Below are 18,744 nucleotides of genomic sequence, written 5' to 3'. Positions count from 1 at the left end.
TCCAGTCCTGAATATACCCTAACATCCCGGTTCAGATATCCTTCCTCCTCCCCTTTCAATTCTCAGACAACTCTTCCTAATAAGGAAGAGAAATTGTGAGCAAATCTCAGAGGAACACGTGGGGAGTAACTTGGTCTTGAAAGTGCATCTCACAGGCATTCCGCAGCTCGCGCTGTGAGTGATCCTCCCCGTCTCCGCCCAGCCTTCGAGGTGACCACTGGCGTATGCTTTGGCATTTCAACACAGTTCATTATCCTTGGCCACCTGTTTCTCCTTACTCCTCTCAGCTACTCTCTTCACGTTAATAATGCCTCCTGTTAGGAAATACAGTTGGTGCTTTTGTTGCTCTCATTCCCCCAGTAGGTTTTTCTTTGGCAATTTCTCTCCTCTAAGTATTTCCTTGGTGTTGCTTTTCTATCTGTTGTTGTAGTCAGGTTCACATTGCTGACCAACAGCAACTGGAGAGTGCCAAACACTGGCAAGGGGAAACAGGCTTTAATACTCATAAGCCCGCCCCCAACCATACATTGCCTCCAGGAGGTGTTAATTCCCAAATCGCCATCAGCTGGGTATCCGGCATTCAGAACACCTGTTTATGGGGGGGCCACCTGAATCAAACCACCACACCTGTCTTACTGAAGCTTTTCTTCTTAAGTTCCCTCTGACATTTCTTCAAGTCATTGCTTTTCAAATTGCTTCTACTGAAAACAACAACAAAAACACATTACTGGGGCTGGAAAGATGGCTTAGCAGTTACGGAGTTTGTATGCAGAGCCAAAGGATCTCAGTTCGATTCCCACCTAAGCCAGATGCACAAGGGGGTGCACTTGTCTGGAGTTTGTCTGTACTGACTAGAGGCCCTGGCGTGCCCACTCTCTCTCATGCTATCTGCCTCTATCTCCCTGTCACTCTCAAATAAAATAAATAAACAAATTTTTTTTTTTTAAATAGGGAGGAACAGACAGCTTCTCTAACCTGTAAAACATTCTTCCTATGGCTTCACATCCTTGAAACCTGTTGCAAAAACTGCTCATAATTTCAAGGGCTTGATCCTATCTTTTCCAGTTTATCTCATATATTTCAAAGAAACCACAAATAAGGATATTAAGATTTGAATGAGTTTAATCTGATTGGCATATATAATTACAGCCAGTACCATTTCAGAATGCATATTATTTTCAAGTACGCATGGAACATTAACAAAATTAGATCAAATATTTTTGTGCTGGTTTGATTCTGGTGTCCCTCATAAACATGTGTTCTGAATGCTAGGTCCCCAGCTGGTGGCAGTTTGGGAATTGGAGCCTCCTGTGTATTGTTGAGAGCAAGCTTGTAAGGAAAGTGTAAGAGAAAATCAAAAGAGAGCACAGGACTTGATCTCTGCAGACAAGACTGTTTTACTGAGAGAAACAGCGAGGGGCCCCAGCGTTCTGCTGGATGAAGCCTGAAGGACAGAACCAGGCTAGGGTGCAAGTTTATAAGGAGAATCCTAAGGAAAAAGCAGGCTCTACCAGGTGCAATTGATAAGAAAATTATAGCTGTTTGTGTCCTTGTTCAAATAGGTTTCTGCAGCCAGGCGTGTCTAAAGGAGGACACTCAATGGCCTCTGCTCTTCAAGGCCATCTAGGCTAAGGGGAGTACATCAATCAGGGAAGGGTGCCAATCGTAATGAGATCTTATACCTCTGTTGTTTCTTTTATTGCCCTGAGCTTTAGGGATAGTGGTTAACTCTTTAGTTCCATTGACCCTTCAGGGCTCATGGTTGTTTTAGCCAGCTTCCCCTTGTCTGTTTCCCCAGTGTTCAGCACACTCTCCTGCTGCTGTAGTCCATTTGATACTGGTCAGGAGGTGATTGCCACCCTGTGCCCATGCCATCGTTTTCTCCTGCCATCGTGGAGCTCACGTCTGTAAGCCAAAATGAACCCTTTCCTCCCAGGAGATGCTCGTGATTAGCTGTTTCGCAACACAAAGCTGACTGTAACATTTTTTTTTTTCACACAGAAAATCTCAAGAAATTTTGAAAGTTTAAAATAATGCAAAATAAGTTCTCTGAAAACCTAGATAGTAGTATGAAAATCAAAACCCCCAAATAAGAAAATTTCCTGCTTAATAATTTAAGGACACATTTTTTTCAGTGGCCTACAGGTTAAAAGTAACCATTGTGTACCTGGTTCCTCTGAATTGAAATACTCCCTCCTGAACAAAGTCAAGTCTAGGAGACCTAAAAATTTAAAAGTCACACAACCACTCCCCAAGATTATGTTAATTAGAAACTGAAACATTCCTGTGGGGGGCGCTGGAGGAAGAAAGGTCCAAACTTAGGAAGTTAACAAGTCATGGGATATTTTTTATAATCATGGAAAATGTTAATAAAAATTGAGAGAGAAAAAAAACCTCAACCCTCCATAAAAACCCAGATTCTACTGAATGTATGTGTGGTGGTTTGAATAGATGGCCCCCAATATATTCAGTTTTTTAATTGTTTGTAGTTTGCTTCTTCAGCCACCTGGCTGGAGGTAGTGTCTCTGGGTGGATCTTAAGGTGTGGTGATGGGTTTGAGATTTCAGTTAAAAAAAAAAAAACAAGTCTAGGAAAGGGTTGCACAACTCGGCCCTAAGCCTCCATAAAAGCGAAACTACTGCTTAGAGAGGAGACTCTGATTCAGCTGCCTACAAGTGGTCCAGGGTACTCCACAGCCATGGCTTCTTTGAGTCATCACTGGGATGGACTTTTTGGTGCTACAGCTGCCTTTGAGTCATCCATTGCTCCTCTGAGCAACCCCTTACCCTGCTCTGTAAGTAACCCCAATAAACTCTCATTGGTCTCGCCAAAACTGATTTTTGTGTAATCATCCTTTGGTCTGTCCCGTGTGCCCTATTTGGGGAGAAGGTATGTGTTTACATCACCACAGGGAAAAGGTTTCCTGTGTCAACAGCTGTATTAGTCAGGGTTCTCTAGAGGAACAGAACAGAGAGAATGAATTGCATTAGAAGGGAATTTACTGGATTATCTTAAGACAGTCCAACAATAGGAGTCTGCAGGCTTGAGAGTCAAGGAACCCGGTAGCTGCTCAGTCCACCAGGCTGCATGCCCCGGCAGCCCCGGTCTAGCACTGAAGGCCAGGAGGCTTCCAGGGGAGTTGCTAGTCTACAGTTTACACAGGTCTTCAGTCCTTACTGGAAAGCAGCAAGCAGCCAGGTGGGAGGAAGGGATACTTTCCTTCCCTGAGCTTCCTTAGATTATTCCTCCTTTAGTCAATCCTCCCTGGAAACAATCTGAGACTCACCAGTAATATCTGTGGATTCCTAAACAGATCAAGTTGACACAAAACTTAACTATCACAGTAGCCCATAATAGAAATTATAGTGTTTTGATCTGAGCATTATTAAAATACTATTCATTTAAGCTTGTGGGGCATAGCTACAATTATGAGAATCTTAAGTGTATGTTAGCAAACAAAGCCCAAGAATGAACTATTTAAACATTCACATCAATAATAAAAGCAGGGTTTGATGGCTTGAATGTAAAATGCTTCCATAGGCTCCTGGGTTTAAATACTTAATCCTCAACTGGTGGCTCTGTCTGGGCAGGTTGTGCAACCTTCAGGAGGTGGAGCCTTGCTGGAGAAAGAGGGTCACTGGGGTCCAGCCTTGAGGTGTTAAAACCCAGCTCCAAGTCTACTTCTTTTCTCTGCTTCCTGAGTCTGGTGATGTTAGGTGGGCATGTGCTCAGAACAAAGGACCTAGCCTGATGGCCATGCCTCCCAAAACCCCACCACCCACAACCCCACCACCCACATTACTGGGCATGAGCCAGACCAGCAGTTTCAAGACTCCCCCTCCCGAGTGGGAACCTTATAAGGAGACCTCTGCTCCCTCTCATCCTTGAAACAGTTATATTCCTCAGCCTGCCCCTGGTTCCTAAACTAACACAACACATCATCTTCCCGGGCCCTCCCCTTTAAAAGACCTTTATCTTAGGTCCCGGATGCGACTTCTCTGGCCTCACATCTTGGGACCAGTGAACCTCACTGGAGAGCTGTGCCAATCAAACTGAACTAGCTTTACTGATCTGGTTCTTTATGTCAGTGAAGCCTTTCAGGTGGTATGTGTGCACTTGGCTTCAACCAGCCATGACGTCCCCACCACGAGGAAACTTCCTCTCAAAATTGTAAACCCAGTTAAACCCATTTCCTTCCATAAGCTACTTCTGGTCTGGCTGTTCACAGCAACGAGAGTAACTTGATACCCAGTAAATGATATTTATGAACTTAAATGAAGAACAATAAAAAAAGAGAAATAAGGTTAGAAATTAATAAGCTACTAGTAAACAAGCTTATTAAAAAAAATAGGCAGAAGGTGTAAATAACAATACTGGAAATAAAAAGCAGATCATAAGACGGCTAAAATATGTAGGACAGCATTAACAACTTCAATTCCAGTAGATTGTTTTAGTGAGATTTGCTGTCCTCTGCCAGTCTTTAATGTTTCTGCATGTTGTCTTGGGCCTGACTTTGACTACTGTTTCTCAGAGTAGCAGTCATTGTGAACAACCCTGATGTAATGCTTCCCTTCAAGACAAACAAACAAATAAAACCAAAATGCTAGCCTAGCTTGTTGCTTGTATAATTGTGCCAGGTTCCTCAGGCTCACTGCCTGTGCAGGCACAGTGTCTACCCGACCTGCGTGTCACCGGTGTGGGGCTTGTAGGCAAGAGAAAGCAACGGAAAACACGCCCGCTGGTAGTGAGGGATGCTGCTTATTTATTTATTTATTTATTGCAGCGAGCAATAAAGCCATTTGTCCCTGGGGCTTTCCCAGCGCTCACGGAGGAGGCCAACTCGTCACTGCAGGAAGGGTAAAACCAGATCCCACAGTGGCCAGAAGTAAAGAGGTGACATTAAGATTAAGGCAATCCGATTAAAAAAAAAAATAAATAAACCACAGAAATAGATTCTAAGTAAATGTGGCCATTTGATAGATGACTGAATACACGGTTAGTCATCTGGATGAAGTAAGAGCTTGAAGCTGGGGGAAAACAACCTTTAGTTACCTACCTCACCTTATAAAATCCAGAAGTATGCATATTTTAGAACATAGTACAGAAGACATTCATGACCTCAGGGAAGTGAAATGTTTTTTACATAAGACAGAAAAATATTGAATAAAAAAGACCCTTACATTTTACTAGAAGTACAGAGATAAACAAAAACTGTTTACAAGGCATTTAATATATATACTTGTAATCAGGGGCTGGGGAGAAAGCTCAGTGGGTAAAGTGCTCACGGCACAAGCATGAAGACCTGAGGCCAGATGCCCAGTGCCCACATATAAGCCAGGTGCAACAGGCACCTGCACACACACCACAGAAAACAAATTTATGGGCTGGAGAGATGGCTTAGTGATTAAGTGCTTGCCTGTGAAGCCTAAGGACCCCTATTCGAGGCTCGGTTCCCTAGACTCACGTAAGCCAGATGCACAAGGCGGCGCATGCATCTGGAGTTTCGGTTGCGGTGGCTGGAGGCCCTGGTGCGCCCACTCTCTCTCTCTTTCTGCCTGTCACTCTCAAATAAATAAATAAATAAAAACAAAAAATAAGATAAAAAAATTATAACCAAGGATTGGTGTCCCCAGTATAAAAGAATCTCTTCTTTTGCATTTATATGCATGTGGTGTGAATGTGTGTCTATATGTGCTTATGTGTGGGTGCACATGTGTGCAGGTGCAGATGAGTGTGCTGGTGTAGGACAGATGTCAGTGTCGGGCATCTTCCTCAGTGGCTTTCTACCATATTCTTGACAAAAGCTCTCTCACCAATCTAGAGCTCACCAGTTTGGCAAGGCTAGTTAGCCAGCAAGCCCCAGGAATTCATTTGCCTCTGCTTCCCTTGTGCTGGGGATTACAGGTACTTGCCAACATCCAGCACTTTATGTGGGTGCTGGGGATCCACACTCAGGTCATCAGGCCTGTGCCACAAGCACTTTAATCACTGAGCCATCTCCCCAGCCCCAGGAACCCCCCTTTTTTTTTTTAAGGCCAAACAATCTGATTCTTAAAATGGACATATGATTGAAGAGCTCTTCAGATGAGGAGACCCAATCTAAAAGACAAAGAGTCCTGTGGAAATAACCCATTGACTTCCCAGAAATGCAAATTAGGCAATAAGGTTCATGTTGACCATCCCTTGTGACTATATTTACAATTTGAGTTCTCTTAGTCTTGAAGTTTTGCACTTTACTGTTTAAGTATCCGTAGTTTAAAATTCAAATTTTGAAACTTTAAAACAATTATTTATTTATTTATTAGAGCCAGAAAGAGAGGTCTGGTTGGATGATCATCCCACTGATGGTAGCTCCCCTAGGTCTGTAAGCCCAAAGTAAACCCATTTCTCCCCTAAACTGTGTCTGGTTGGACAATCATCCCAGCAATGTGGAGCTGACTTCAACACTGAGTCTCTTTCAGGGGCTCGCTCAGTGTCAGTACTTTGTTAAAGCAACAGAAAATAAACTAATACCATGGGTAACTTCAAGTGTTGGACCAAAGTCACAAAGAAAGCATGTCCTATCCTACTTAGAACATAGAATGCTGTAATATTAATTACATGTTAATGTTTACCTGAACTTTTGCCTTCCTTGAGACTGTTAAGAAATGCAGACATCAGTGACTGTCATGCATGGTACAGTCTAGTCTACAATTCATCAGCCAACCACTGTTTGGTGATGGAAAAGACGGCACATGAAGAGTCACCATGCCCAACAGCGAAGAGTGAGCATTTAGAACTATGGGCAACCTCACATTGCCAGAGCATATAAACCCATCACTTTTTTCTTCCTTCCTTCCTTTTCTTTTCTTTTTTTTGAGGTAGGGTCTCACTCTAGCCCAGGCTGACCTGGAACCCACTATGTAGTAAGAGGGTGACCTTGAACTCACGGTGATCCTCCCACTTTTGCCCCCCGAGTGCTGGGATTAAAGGCGTGCATCACTATGTCTGGCAGTGTGACTTTTCTATCTATGAAATTACCAGTTTGTGATGGTTTGAAATTTTTTTTAAAAAGCCGTAAGAACTAATATAACTAGCTGGGAACAATACAAGAAAAAGATTAATTTCATTACAAGAACATTGGTTACCAGTAGAGGGGAAATTCAAGGATATGGTCATAACATACAGGTTTCTGAGGTAGTGACAACTGTTTCTTCACTTGAGCACTGGACAGAAGTACTTTATAATTTTCTCTTTAAATTATATGTGCCGAATACCTTATATGACAGAATCATCCTCCCCCCACCCTCTGAGGTAAGGTCTCACGCTAGCGCAGACTGACCTGGAATTCACTATGTAGTCTCAGGGTAGCCTTGAATTCATGGTGATCCTCCTACCTCTGCCTCCTGAGTGCTGAGAATCATCATTTTAAAAAGGTGCTAAAGCGGGCTGGAGAGATGGCTTAGTGGTTAAGGCACTTGCCTGCAAAACCAACAAAATGACTTATGCAAGATAACACAATGATGGATTAATTTTATTGACTCAAAAACACTGAGCCATAGTTACCCAAGTTATAGTGCTGTCAAAACAGTTTGTCCTCTGTGAATCTGTCCTGGATGACTGAGAAAGAGGGCACTGGAGTCTGCCTGCCAAGGCTTATATTCCAAATGTGCTGATTACTATATATTATGTGAGCAGATTTCCTAGCCTCTCTATGCCTGTTCTGTAAAATGGGAACAATAAGATCATAGGGGGACTGCAAAGAAATGTTTAAGTAACCCCGGCAGTCCAGAATTTAACCCAAGATGAGCATTTAGTTAATCTGAGCATTTGCTTGCTGTTTGTGCAGAGCTCTGTCCAGGAACCAGATAATTTCATCTGACTGCTTTATAAAGGTAAAGAACTGGGTGTGGTAGCACTGCAATCACACTCCAGACGCTTGTGCCACCTAGTGAGCATGTGACCTTGAGCTTGCCTCACCTTTTGTGTGTCTGGCTTACATTGGATCTGGAGAGAGATCAAACATGGGTCCTTAGGTTTCACAGGAAGTGCCTTAACCACTAAGCCATCTCTCCAGACTTTTTTTTTTTTTTTCCTGATTTTCAGGAGCCATAGATTGCTACTAGAAAATTTTCAGTGCCAGAGATGGGATACCTTCCAGTTGTTGGCCAGGGAGATCCCTGATGCCCCAAAACAATACAGGCCATTGCTGAGGCCCTTGCTTTCCCAAGAACAGATGATAAGACCTTATTGCTGAAGATTCCACATACTTGGGCTGCAAGGCCACTGAGAAATCCTGATGGAGCTAAGCTGAAAACCTCCTCCATGTAGACCAGCTGACAGAAAGCTGGAAAAAGCCACATTCAATGGGAAAGAGAGAAATCACCAATGAAGATACCCAACAGTGGACACTGCAAACCTTGTATTTGGCCAGCCAGGCCAAATGAGCCAACGGTGCGATAGTGGCACATCTGTTATGGGGGAAACCAGCTGCCCTCTTAATTTTACTGGAGGGCCACTCCATGGGAGGGAATACATCTGATAATAAAAACCTACAACAGGGGTAGTCATGAGCCCTAGGGGTGTAACATATATACTATGTTCATCAAACTGCCCAGTACGCACCTTTCTTAATGTTCATACCCATATATTAATGCTCCTCTCACTTTTGGTTAGAGAACCTTCTCTTTTCAAATGGCAGTGACCTTGGGATGACTCAAAAGGTATCATGGTGCTAAGAAGTGACAGAGGAGTGCTCAGTACTGCAATATCTTGATCACACCTTCCAAGGCTCAGAGTCTAATGCAGAAAAGGTGGTGGAAAGAATGTAAGAGCCAAAGGAAGGGTAGGGCTCCTTACCAGGTGCTCCTTCCAGACACAAAATGGCCTGGATATTCATGAACTCACAGTGCCTGACACTACCTACACAAGACCATCATAACAGGAGGAAAAGATCATGACATCAAAATAAAAGAGACTGATTGGGAGGAGATATGATAGAGAGTGGAGTTTCAAAGGGGAAAGTGGGGAAGGGAGGGAATTACCATGAGATACTGTTTACAGTCATAGAAGTTGTCAATTAAAAAAATGAAGGAAAATGGGTGTGGCAGCACCTCCAACCACTGCAGACTCCAAATGCACATGCCACTTTGTGCATCTGGCTTTACATGGGTACTGGGGAATTGAACCTGGGTCCTTTGGTTTTGCAGGCCAGTGCCTTAACCACTAAAACATCTCTTTGGCCCTCAACTGAATTTTATACAATTTAATTTACTTAAAAAAAATTAGGAAGATTTTAGAGAAAGTGACTGTGGTGGTTTGAATAGATGGCCCCCAACATATCCAGGTATTTGTTTGTAGTTTGCATCTTTAGCCACCTGGCTGGAGGCAGTGTTACTGGGTGGATCTTAAGGTGTGGTGGTGGGTTTCAAGTTTCAATCCAAAGATATGCAAAGTGTGCCTTGCTGGAGTTCCTGAAGTGTGCAGTGGCTTTTGGCTTGTGCTTCTCTGTTTGAGCATTTGAAGGTCAGCTTCTTCTGCCATTATGGAACTTCCCCTGGATCTGTAAGCTTCAATAAATATCCCTTTCTCCATAACTGTGCCTGGCCTGGAAGTTCATCTCAGCGAACCTGAAGCTGTCTGCTACAGTGACCATTTCACTGTTTTCCATACAAATTCTCAACAAAGACTGCAAAGAAATGAACTAGAAGGCAGCAGAGCATCTTTCCTCTGACATTCTCAGGTCATTCCCTCAGCTGTCTCAAGTAGGCTAATGAAAGTCATCACTGTTGCTATAGAACTGAACTACAAGCTTTGTATTTATCAGGAGTGTTAGAAAGAATCAAATATTGATGGAAACAAGTGGAGCCAGTTTGCTGAAAAAAATTTTCTTTTTATTTTACAAGAAGTTGATCAGTGCAATCCTGTGGAACCATCTGTTAGAGAAATTTTTCTTTTTCAAAAGTAAATGAAAAACCTTTTAAATTATATATTAATTTAATTTTTGAAACAAGTTATAGGATATGCTTTGCCCTATTTAGCTCTAAATGTTACATTCAGAAACTGAAACATAAAATGAATAGTAGAAATAAAAATGAAACCTTAAAAAAATTGCTTTTCAGTCTCCTGCATTTCAAAGGTGATTATCATTAAGCCCAGATGAAAGAGTTGTGAGCCATAAGCCATGTTTAATAAAGAAATGTTTCTATTATCAGCAAAGTAACATCTTAAAACATACCATGACCCAGTTGAAATTTTAGTATAAACTTGCATATCAAGGAGCTTTCTATTATTCACTCTACTTAAGAAAAATATACACAACTATGGTATTCAAATATGTATTTTGAGTTGTGTGAACAAACATAAGTATGTGGGATATTCAAATTGCTGTAAAAGTTACAAAAGGAATACAGAAAAAAAAAAAAGATGAGCTCCTAATGATGGAATATAAAGAAAAACTTATTTAGTTTTTGTGTGGATATGCATTCTTACACATTCATATCCAGTTGAGTGGCTAGCTGTCAAAACTGGAACCAGTTACACCGAGACTAGATTAAGCATGTACTATTTCTGACAATGGATCAGTAGTGATTTCAAGTTTTACTATATCTCAATGGTTTCATTAAGATTACTTATAGTAATATTTTAGTATCATGAAGTTTTGAGAGACACAGATTACATGAGTGTGTTAGTTATACCAATTTGGCAAAATTTATGGTGTTAAGTATTGGAACACAACAGAATACACTGGCATCCAGAAAAAGACATGTTACATATGCCTATGCCTAGCAGCCACATTAGTATTGGTGCTTTAAACATTCACATCCAAACTCAAGGGACACTTAGAAAGCTGCAGGACTTTAGTACAAGAACCTAAGTAGATAAACCTGAAAAATCTTAATCTTCTCTCTTTTTTTTTTTGGTTTTCTAAGGTAGGGACTCACTCTAGCTCAGGCTGACCTGGAATTCACTATGTATTTTCAGGGTGGCCTTGAACTCTCGGAGATCCTCCTACCTCTGCCTCCAGAGTTCTGGGATTAAAGGCGTGCACCACCACGCCCGACTTAATCTTCTCTTTGTAATCCATCTGTAAGCATTGTTTAAGGAGTAGCTACTCGGCCTTAAAGAGTCCTAAAGTGTTCAAAGTACACTCACCCCTTGCTACACCATGACATCTGAAATTAGCAAGCAAGACAAATGGAATATATTTTGCTCTTACATACTAACATACTAAATGTATATTTTAGGACAGCTTGGAACTGAGAGCTAACATGTAGTTGGTAATATTTAAGTGACTAGGATTGTTATTTAATCAGTATCCCACGGTATCACATACTGATGGCTCTATAATGTGTTCCATTTAGTCCCAATCACTTTTGGGTGAAGAAAGAAGGCATGGCAGAAAAGCAAGGCCATGCCTCCCCCTTCTCTGTTCATACAGCCCAAAAGCCTTAAGTCTATATACAATTTTCCATCATCTGGTATTCTTTCCTGGGATATATGGAACGAGCTCTCACCTCAATGAGCTTAATCTACACAAGGTATAAGACACAAATAGTATCAACTCTACAGTATACAAAGTATAAACAATTTAGCACTCAACAGAGGAACTACAAATCAATGATTTTATCCTATAGGAAACACATACCATTCTAAATTTTTAAGTAATTTTAGTGCTAACCAGAGACTATACAAACAAGACAAAATTAATAAAAGACAAAACCAACTTCGCATTGCATCATATCCATGAGGATAAAATGTATGGCACAGATGTGACAGGAATAACTGTCAATTTAAAATGGGAATGACTTGTAGACATTAAAATCACATATAAGCAGGAACTAGTCAACCAAATGTTAAAATGAAACAGACCATCTTTTCCCTCTGTAAAAGCACTGGAAATGCAACGAGTATAGGCGACTGACTCACTAAGTGTTTTCCCATCTCACTCAACCTATTGTAGTGTCTATGATTATTTTTTAATTATCCTATTAGTTATAACATCCTGATTTTCAAGGTCTGTATAAACTCTACTATGCTATTTTCTGTAGTAATCCTTCTATAAAAATAACATGGCTAGCTAGTTATAAATCAGAATAAACACAAAATTATACATTTTCCAAATTAGTGAGAAATAAATTATATCATGATATATCAATTAAAATTGCATCAATAATAACTAACATTTCTATGGTAGACCCCCCCCACACACACACAAAATTAAGCAGTGCAGAATAGGGCTTGGGCTACAGTTAATCACATTTGGTTTTCTTAAAAACACAACTTTATTCACTATAAACAATTAAAAGGCAGTTTTCTTCCTCCATAACACACACAGACTTTAAGGTTTTAGAAGTATCAACAACCTATAAGAAAAGTACTTTTAAATGGTTAAAACGAATCATAATACCAAAGTTTAGTGTATGAAGAATAGATAGAAACAACCAAGAAAAAAGTGGATCATTGGTGTTGAAGATTTCACATGAATAGCCCAAAGTAAGTTCCAAAGTTTCTCCACCTTCACAAATTAAAAAAAGGTGTCCTTTCCAGTGTGGGCATATACATTATACATCTCTCATCAACAAGTATAAGAGCAGGGTTTTAAAAGGTGGCAATATCAAGTTCTTCAGTACCTAAAATTAGAGGACAGCAAAATTACAGTGGCCAAGGTGCATCCTTTCTCAGGACGGTTAGGATCCTACACGAGTTGTGGTGGTTCTTTTATCTGAGAAAAAGCTTTTCAGAAGGAATACCTGCCCTATGCTAACCACCAGAAGAATGAGGGCTTCTCCCACTGACCAATACGCTACTCTTGTATTTAGATCTTCTGCTCGGCTTCGGCCTTGAGCTTCCCTCAGCCGGAAATGAGTCTGATAGTCAATAACAGACTTCAGAGCTTCGTGAATGGAAACACAGGCAGATTCCATCTAAATAGAAATATTTTTCAGTTAGTATGCTGAGCATCTTTCATACACACACATTTTGATCTCAAGTTCTAAATGGACTAACATGGCAGTAAAATGGCACTCCTTTGGTCATTTCATTGGCTTCTATTCATTCCTCCTACTACAATAATCACCGGTAAGGTCAGTGTTCCCACGAAGCAGCTGCTTTCCCTACAGTGGGACGCCATAGGTATGTAAGGTGGACAATGGAACCCTAAACCAACAGCAGACGTTTTTATCAGCTGAGGTTTAGAGCTGGGGGACATCCAGCCAAGGTCCTTCCAAGAATGAGGAGGAAAAGCGTGGCAGGTCAGGAAGTTCACCAGCAATGAGAGCACAGGGCACAGCCAGCACATCTGCAAAAATGAACTAGACATGGCACAAAAACAGAACCTGGCACTTATCTGAAGTAGTTTTAAACAACCAAACATTATTTTAAAATCTTTGGCTAACTTTTCAATGTGAATGGGCTAAGAATAGGAATGTCCTTTTCCTCAAGAGCAATCTCTATGCTTAATCAACTTTCTTCATGCCTGTTAACTAAACCAATATATATATGGCAGCAGTGGGATGTAACTCAGTTTCACTGTTTGATTTGTTTGTGAGCTTCTATTTACATAATATTTACTTTTTTTGTATGTTTCTTATATGTTTTTTTTTGAAAAGGCTGTTTATGTTTTTGTATAGCAGGGTTTAGTATTTTACTTCTGCTAAAAATCTAACTCTGGTGACAGCGAAGTCCATTTATTCATTTATTATCTTGTAATTGTTTTTTTATAAATATTTTATTTATTTATTTGAGAGCAACAGAGAAAGAGGGGGAGAGAGAGAGAGAATGGGTGCACCAGGGCCTCCAGCCACTGCAAATCAACTCCAGGTGCGTGCGCCCCCTTGTGCATCTGGCTAACATGGGTCCTGGGGAATCGAGCCTCGAACCGGGGTCCTTAGGCTTCATAGGCAAGTGCTTAACCGCTAGGTCATCTCTCCAGCCCCTGTTTTTAATTCTAAAGTAAAACAATTGCTTTAGCTATTCATGTTATATTAGAAACTAACTTTTTGAAAGTAGAAAAAAAGACTAAGAACAGTTAAATAGGCAGTGTGAATAAAGGAGGCTAAGTGGGATCACCTGCTCCAGTGCCACTCAGTTACTATCACTCAGGCTTTTAGAGCACGTTACCTCCCTAACCATGTTAACTTCACTAATTATAAACAATATTCCAAAAGAGAAGCACGCTGTCTTCCACACAGAATCGCCTAAAGCAGACATTTCTAGCTGGGCACGGTGGTGCACACCTTTTTTTTTTGGTTTTCGAGGTAGGGTCTCACTCTGGTCCAGGCTGACCTGGAATTAACTTTGTCATCCCAGGGTGGCCTTGAACTCATGGCAATCCTCCTACCTCTGCCTCCTGAGGGTGCACGCCTTTAATCCCAGCACTCATAAGGCAGAGGTAGGAGGATTGCCATGAGTTTGAAGCCACCCTGAGACTCCATACTGAATTCCAAGTTGGCCTGGGCTAGAGTGAGACCCTACCTTGAAAAACAACAACAACAAAAAAATTTCTAAACATAAGAGCAACTGAATGCAGGCTGCCAATACTTACAGAATTATGAATTAAGGCTGTTAAAACAATCCTAAAACTGCCTGTATCATCTAACCGTTAGCCACGAGATTAAATGAAACCTGCAAACATTGAAATACCAGTTTAAGGTATCAAAACAAGTAGATGGTAATTTCTTTTAATGCTTTATTAAGCATCTTTCATAATCCTCTAAGCTCATACTGAATATAAACCGGGAGAAACAAGGCCTTATTACTTGAGCAGCATCTGCTCAACTTCATACATTAGCCTTTCTTTAGAATAACACCCAATTTTGATTCCTAACTATTTTTGTTACATGACTTATTGTTTTTCAATATTTTACCCAAGTGAAAAGTTATTCTGGTAACTTTTTACTTACCTGGGTAAGGGCACTGACTCGGTTTTCACTGGGAAACAAAGGTGGATCTTCTCCAACTTGAAAATCAAAATACACGGTTTTATGTGTAAAAGTAGAAAACTCATTGCTGAAGCAAAATCTGTATGTCCCATTTTTGGAGGCCGTGAAGGTGAAACTATCATACTGTTTCTTCATCTCTTTGTATAACACTTTACCATCAGGATCTTCCAATCGACAATCTACATCATAGTGACCACCAGTAATCACCTATGAGAGATTTTTTTTAAAAAGTAGAGATGTCACTACAACTAACACATGTACAAGATTAACCAAGTTTCTATTTAAAATTGTAATAAAGTTATGTGTAAGACTTTTCTTGTCATGGCATAGATTTTGATTTTTACCATGGATCATACATGGACGGGTGATTTCAGCTTAACTGAAGCTTTACAAAAACTGAACAAGTTTTCTTCCTAACAAAACAGAAACTCACTTCAAATTCACTTCAAACAATCCAAACAACTATACTGGTTAGTTACAGTTTTGGACTTCCTAACCACTATTAAAGTGGATGGTACAAGCTTATCATTTTCAAGTTTTTGCCTTTTTTGGTTAACAAAATATTGACATTCTACAACAGATGAACAGAGGTCAAAGTTAAGATTTCAAATGTTACTTGTATGACCTTTTGTCATTTAAGAGAAATGATGACTAACTGAATTATTTGGCTAATTCCATAAATTGTAATTTTGTATTTAGAAAAAAAACCTGCCATGGTATGTGTGTGTAGGTCAGAGGACAACTTTCAGGTTAGTCTGGGCCTTAAACCTTATTTTGAGGCAAGGTCTACTGATGTTCACAGCCCTTCTCACAGAAGCCTGCCTCAGCTTCTGGCTTTTACATGGGATGGGGGATGGAGTTGGGACTCTGAATTCAGGTAATCAGAGTGCTTTATACACTGAGCCATCTCCCCAGACCATCCTTCAATCAAATTATAAAACAGTGTTTTAGTTAATGAAACCCCATTTTAAACCTGTGTGGTCACCTATGAATACAGACTGGACATCACCCCAAATGTAGCCATCTCTGTCCAAATGATCAGAGAAATCTCTTATCTTGCTCGCTCCCTCAAATTCATACTACTTCTTTCATATTCTACGGTTACAATTACCTAAAAGGTTTTCTTACAACGTATCTTCTCTCCCTACCCAGGTCTCCCAACCTTGTATCACTCCCACTAAGAGCTGAATAATTCACTGAAGCTGGGAACTGTACCACATTCACTGGCAAAGCCTGCCAGGCCCACATGCATTAGATGCTAGTAGCAACACACCATAATTAACCACTAATGTCTTCTTGTGAGAAGCAACTTTCCTATCTTTCTTCATCCACCAATGAATACTCATTTAAAACCTTCTGAAAACTCACTACGGCCTACCAAAGCAAACAAAAACCAGATTTGTCACCCAGCATCCCATTCCCTGTATCTTCTCTAAACCCGTCCATTTCATAGTCCTAAGGTACCAGACTTTAGAAGCTCTCTGAAAGGGTCTTTGCTTTATATTTTCACTAACAGTAAGAATAAGTAGGGTTTGTTTGCTAAAGCTGACTGAAAGGACCTAAGATGGCAATGCTTACAAATCTACAGCTTGTTACAGGGAAAGAACAAAGGTCCAGGGACATCAGGTACGAGGCTTTGTCCCACATGCTACGGGGACTTGTGCAGTCTATGGCAAGATACATACTTTCTCTCAGATCAGGAACCATCCAAGCATGCAAAGAACAGATCAGAACCAGGAACTCAAAAGCACAGTGTGAGCTGGGTTAATGTTTTCCTAATATATAACCATATGCAATAGTCTCAACAGGAAGCCCTGGGCAGGAGTGTGTGTTCTCCTTTCTTACCTTCTTGGCCATATTGTAGAGCAACTGTTATCCTTCCTCATCCCAAACAGCTACTTAACTACATTTCCCAATGGCTACTTGTTTCTCTGCCAGCTTTCAACCTAATGTGTCTAAGCTATCTGAGGTCAAAGGTCTTGGGACTCAATACTGATTATTATGAGTTTGGTGACCTTGGGTCTAAACATATCTTGGTCTTAGTTTCACCAATAAAAACTCTTACCTATTTCATACCAAGTCTTCCTGAGAATTACCTAACATCTGTAACATTTGGCCTGGCATGTATACACACACACACACATACATACATACATATACACACATACACACACATACATATATATAAAACTATTATAGTACCTTCAGTATCAAGCATAGCATCCACACATGTAACAATTCAAGAAATGCTTAGTAGGGCTGAGATGGCTCATCGGTTAGGGTGCTTGCCTGCAAAGCCTAAGGACCCAGTTTCGATTCCCCAGTATCCATGTACAGCCAGATGCACAAGGTGGCGCATGCGTCTGGAGTTCCTTTGCAGTGGCTAGAGGCACTAGCGTGCCCATTCTCTCTCATATAAGAAATGCTAATTAAACAAAGGAAAATTTGGCTTACAGTTTACATTACAATTCCTGACATCTTTTTTTGTCCCCTGGTCCTTGTTCATAAATTCAAATAAGTCTGAGGGTCATCCTTTGCCTATCACCCCCCCCCACATCCTCTGTACTCAAATTATTACCAGGTACAAATCTCTATTCTTGGCTCAAAAAAAAAAAAAAAAGTTTTGACAAACTAGTTTCCCCAAATCTTCAGCCCCCAGTAGTCATAATGCACAACTCAATCGTTACTCATTGTCTTTCACAAACTTCGGAACAAAATCGCATGCTTTGTTGACTTCACGCACAAAATTTTCTCCGGCCTTTTCATCTTTCTCCTTCTTCACTAATACAACCCCAGTCTAAGCCATCATTAACAGTTTTCGAACATAAAACACTTAACCTACGCTTTTCTATATGTGATTATCCTTGCAACTACCAAGAATACTCTGGCTATGTCACTGAATGATAGCAGAATGCTGCTAGCTAGAGGTGACTCTTGAGTTGCCCGCCCCCGCCCCCGCCCCCCGACAACAACAAGGAAACCGCACAAAAACAAAGATGAGGAGAGCAGCTTCCAGCCCGGGGCCCTGGACCGACAAGAACGAGCTGGGGGACCCGGGGCCTGCGGCCCCCACAGCACCTGGAACTCGAGGGTGCACTTGGTGCCCTGCGCGATGTCCTCGTAGAAGCACTGCTTGGCATTGTCGGGCAGCTCGAAGGTGATCTCCGAGGCCCCGCCCGGCCCCGGCACCAGCAGCAGCAGCAGCAGCGCTAGGAGCCTCCAGCCCCAACGGCCCGCGGCGGCCGCCCATCGCGGCATCCCGGAGACGGCGGCGGCGGCCTCAATGGAGCTGCGGGGATCGACGCGCGCGGCAGGCCTCGGCCCCTACCGCCCGGCGGGAGAGCGCGGTAGAGCCACCGGGGCCTTGGGGTCGGATGTGCGATGCTCGCGGGGAGAGAGAGAGACGGGGGGAGGACTGCAGCCAGGTACAGAGATAAAGCACGGAGAGAAGCAGCGGAAAAGGCCTAGCGGGCCGGAAGTGCGCGGGAGCGCTTTACGGGAGACGGGGCGGGGCTAGAGGCAGCGACCCGGAAGTGATGCCGTCGGGGGGAACGTGGCCTTGGAGTGTGTACGTGGAAGCGCGCGAGGCCACGCCAGTGGCTCGGCGGCAGCACGGGGCGACGGGTCGGGGACCTGCGGGTGAAGCGTGCGCAGAGACGGACGGAAGGGGCGTGGCCCGAGGGCGAAGCGAGCGCAGAGACGGACGGAAGGGGCGTGGCCCGAGGGCGAAGCGAGCGCAGAGACGGACGGAAGGGGCGTGGCCCGAGGGCGAAGCGAGCGCAGGGACGGACGGAAGGGGCGTGGCCGGCCGTTGCCTAGTAGC

General features: G+C 42.1%; 1 protein-coding gene across 1 annotated transcript; it reads right to left on the bottom strand.

Moving 5' to 3' along the window:
* Window positions 1-9,850: 9,850 nt before the first annotated feature.
* On the bottom strand, window positions 9,851-18,508 carry LOC101608175 (transmembrane emp24 domain-containing protein 7). Its single transcript, XM_004651566.3, has 3 exons — window positions 18,000-18,508; window positions 14,883-15,128; window positions 9,851-12,905 (listed from the first exon to the last, which is right to left on the bottom strand). Exons 1-3 carry the CDS (start codon window positions 18,177-18,179, stop codon window positions 12,669-12,671), a joined length of 663 nt encoding a protein of 220 aa, XP_004651623.1. The 5' UTR covers window positions 18,180-18,508; the 3' UTR covers window positions 9,851-12,668.
* Window positions 18,509-18,744: the final 236 nt, after the last annotated feature.

This window comes from Jaculus jaculus, chromosome 14 (genome assembly GCF_020740685.1).
Source record: "Jaculus jaculus isolate mJacJac1 chromosome 14, mJacJac1.mat.Y.cur, whole genome shotgun sequence".
Classification (NCBI taxonomy): Eukaryota; Metazoa; Chordata; class Mammalia; order Rodentia; family Dipodidae; genus Jaculus; species Jaculus jaculus.
This window is presented reverse-complemented; position numbering and strand designations above follow the sequence as displayed.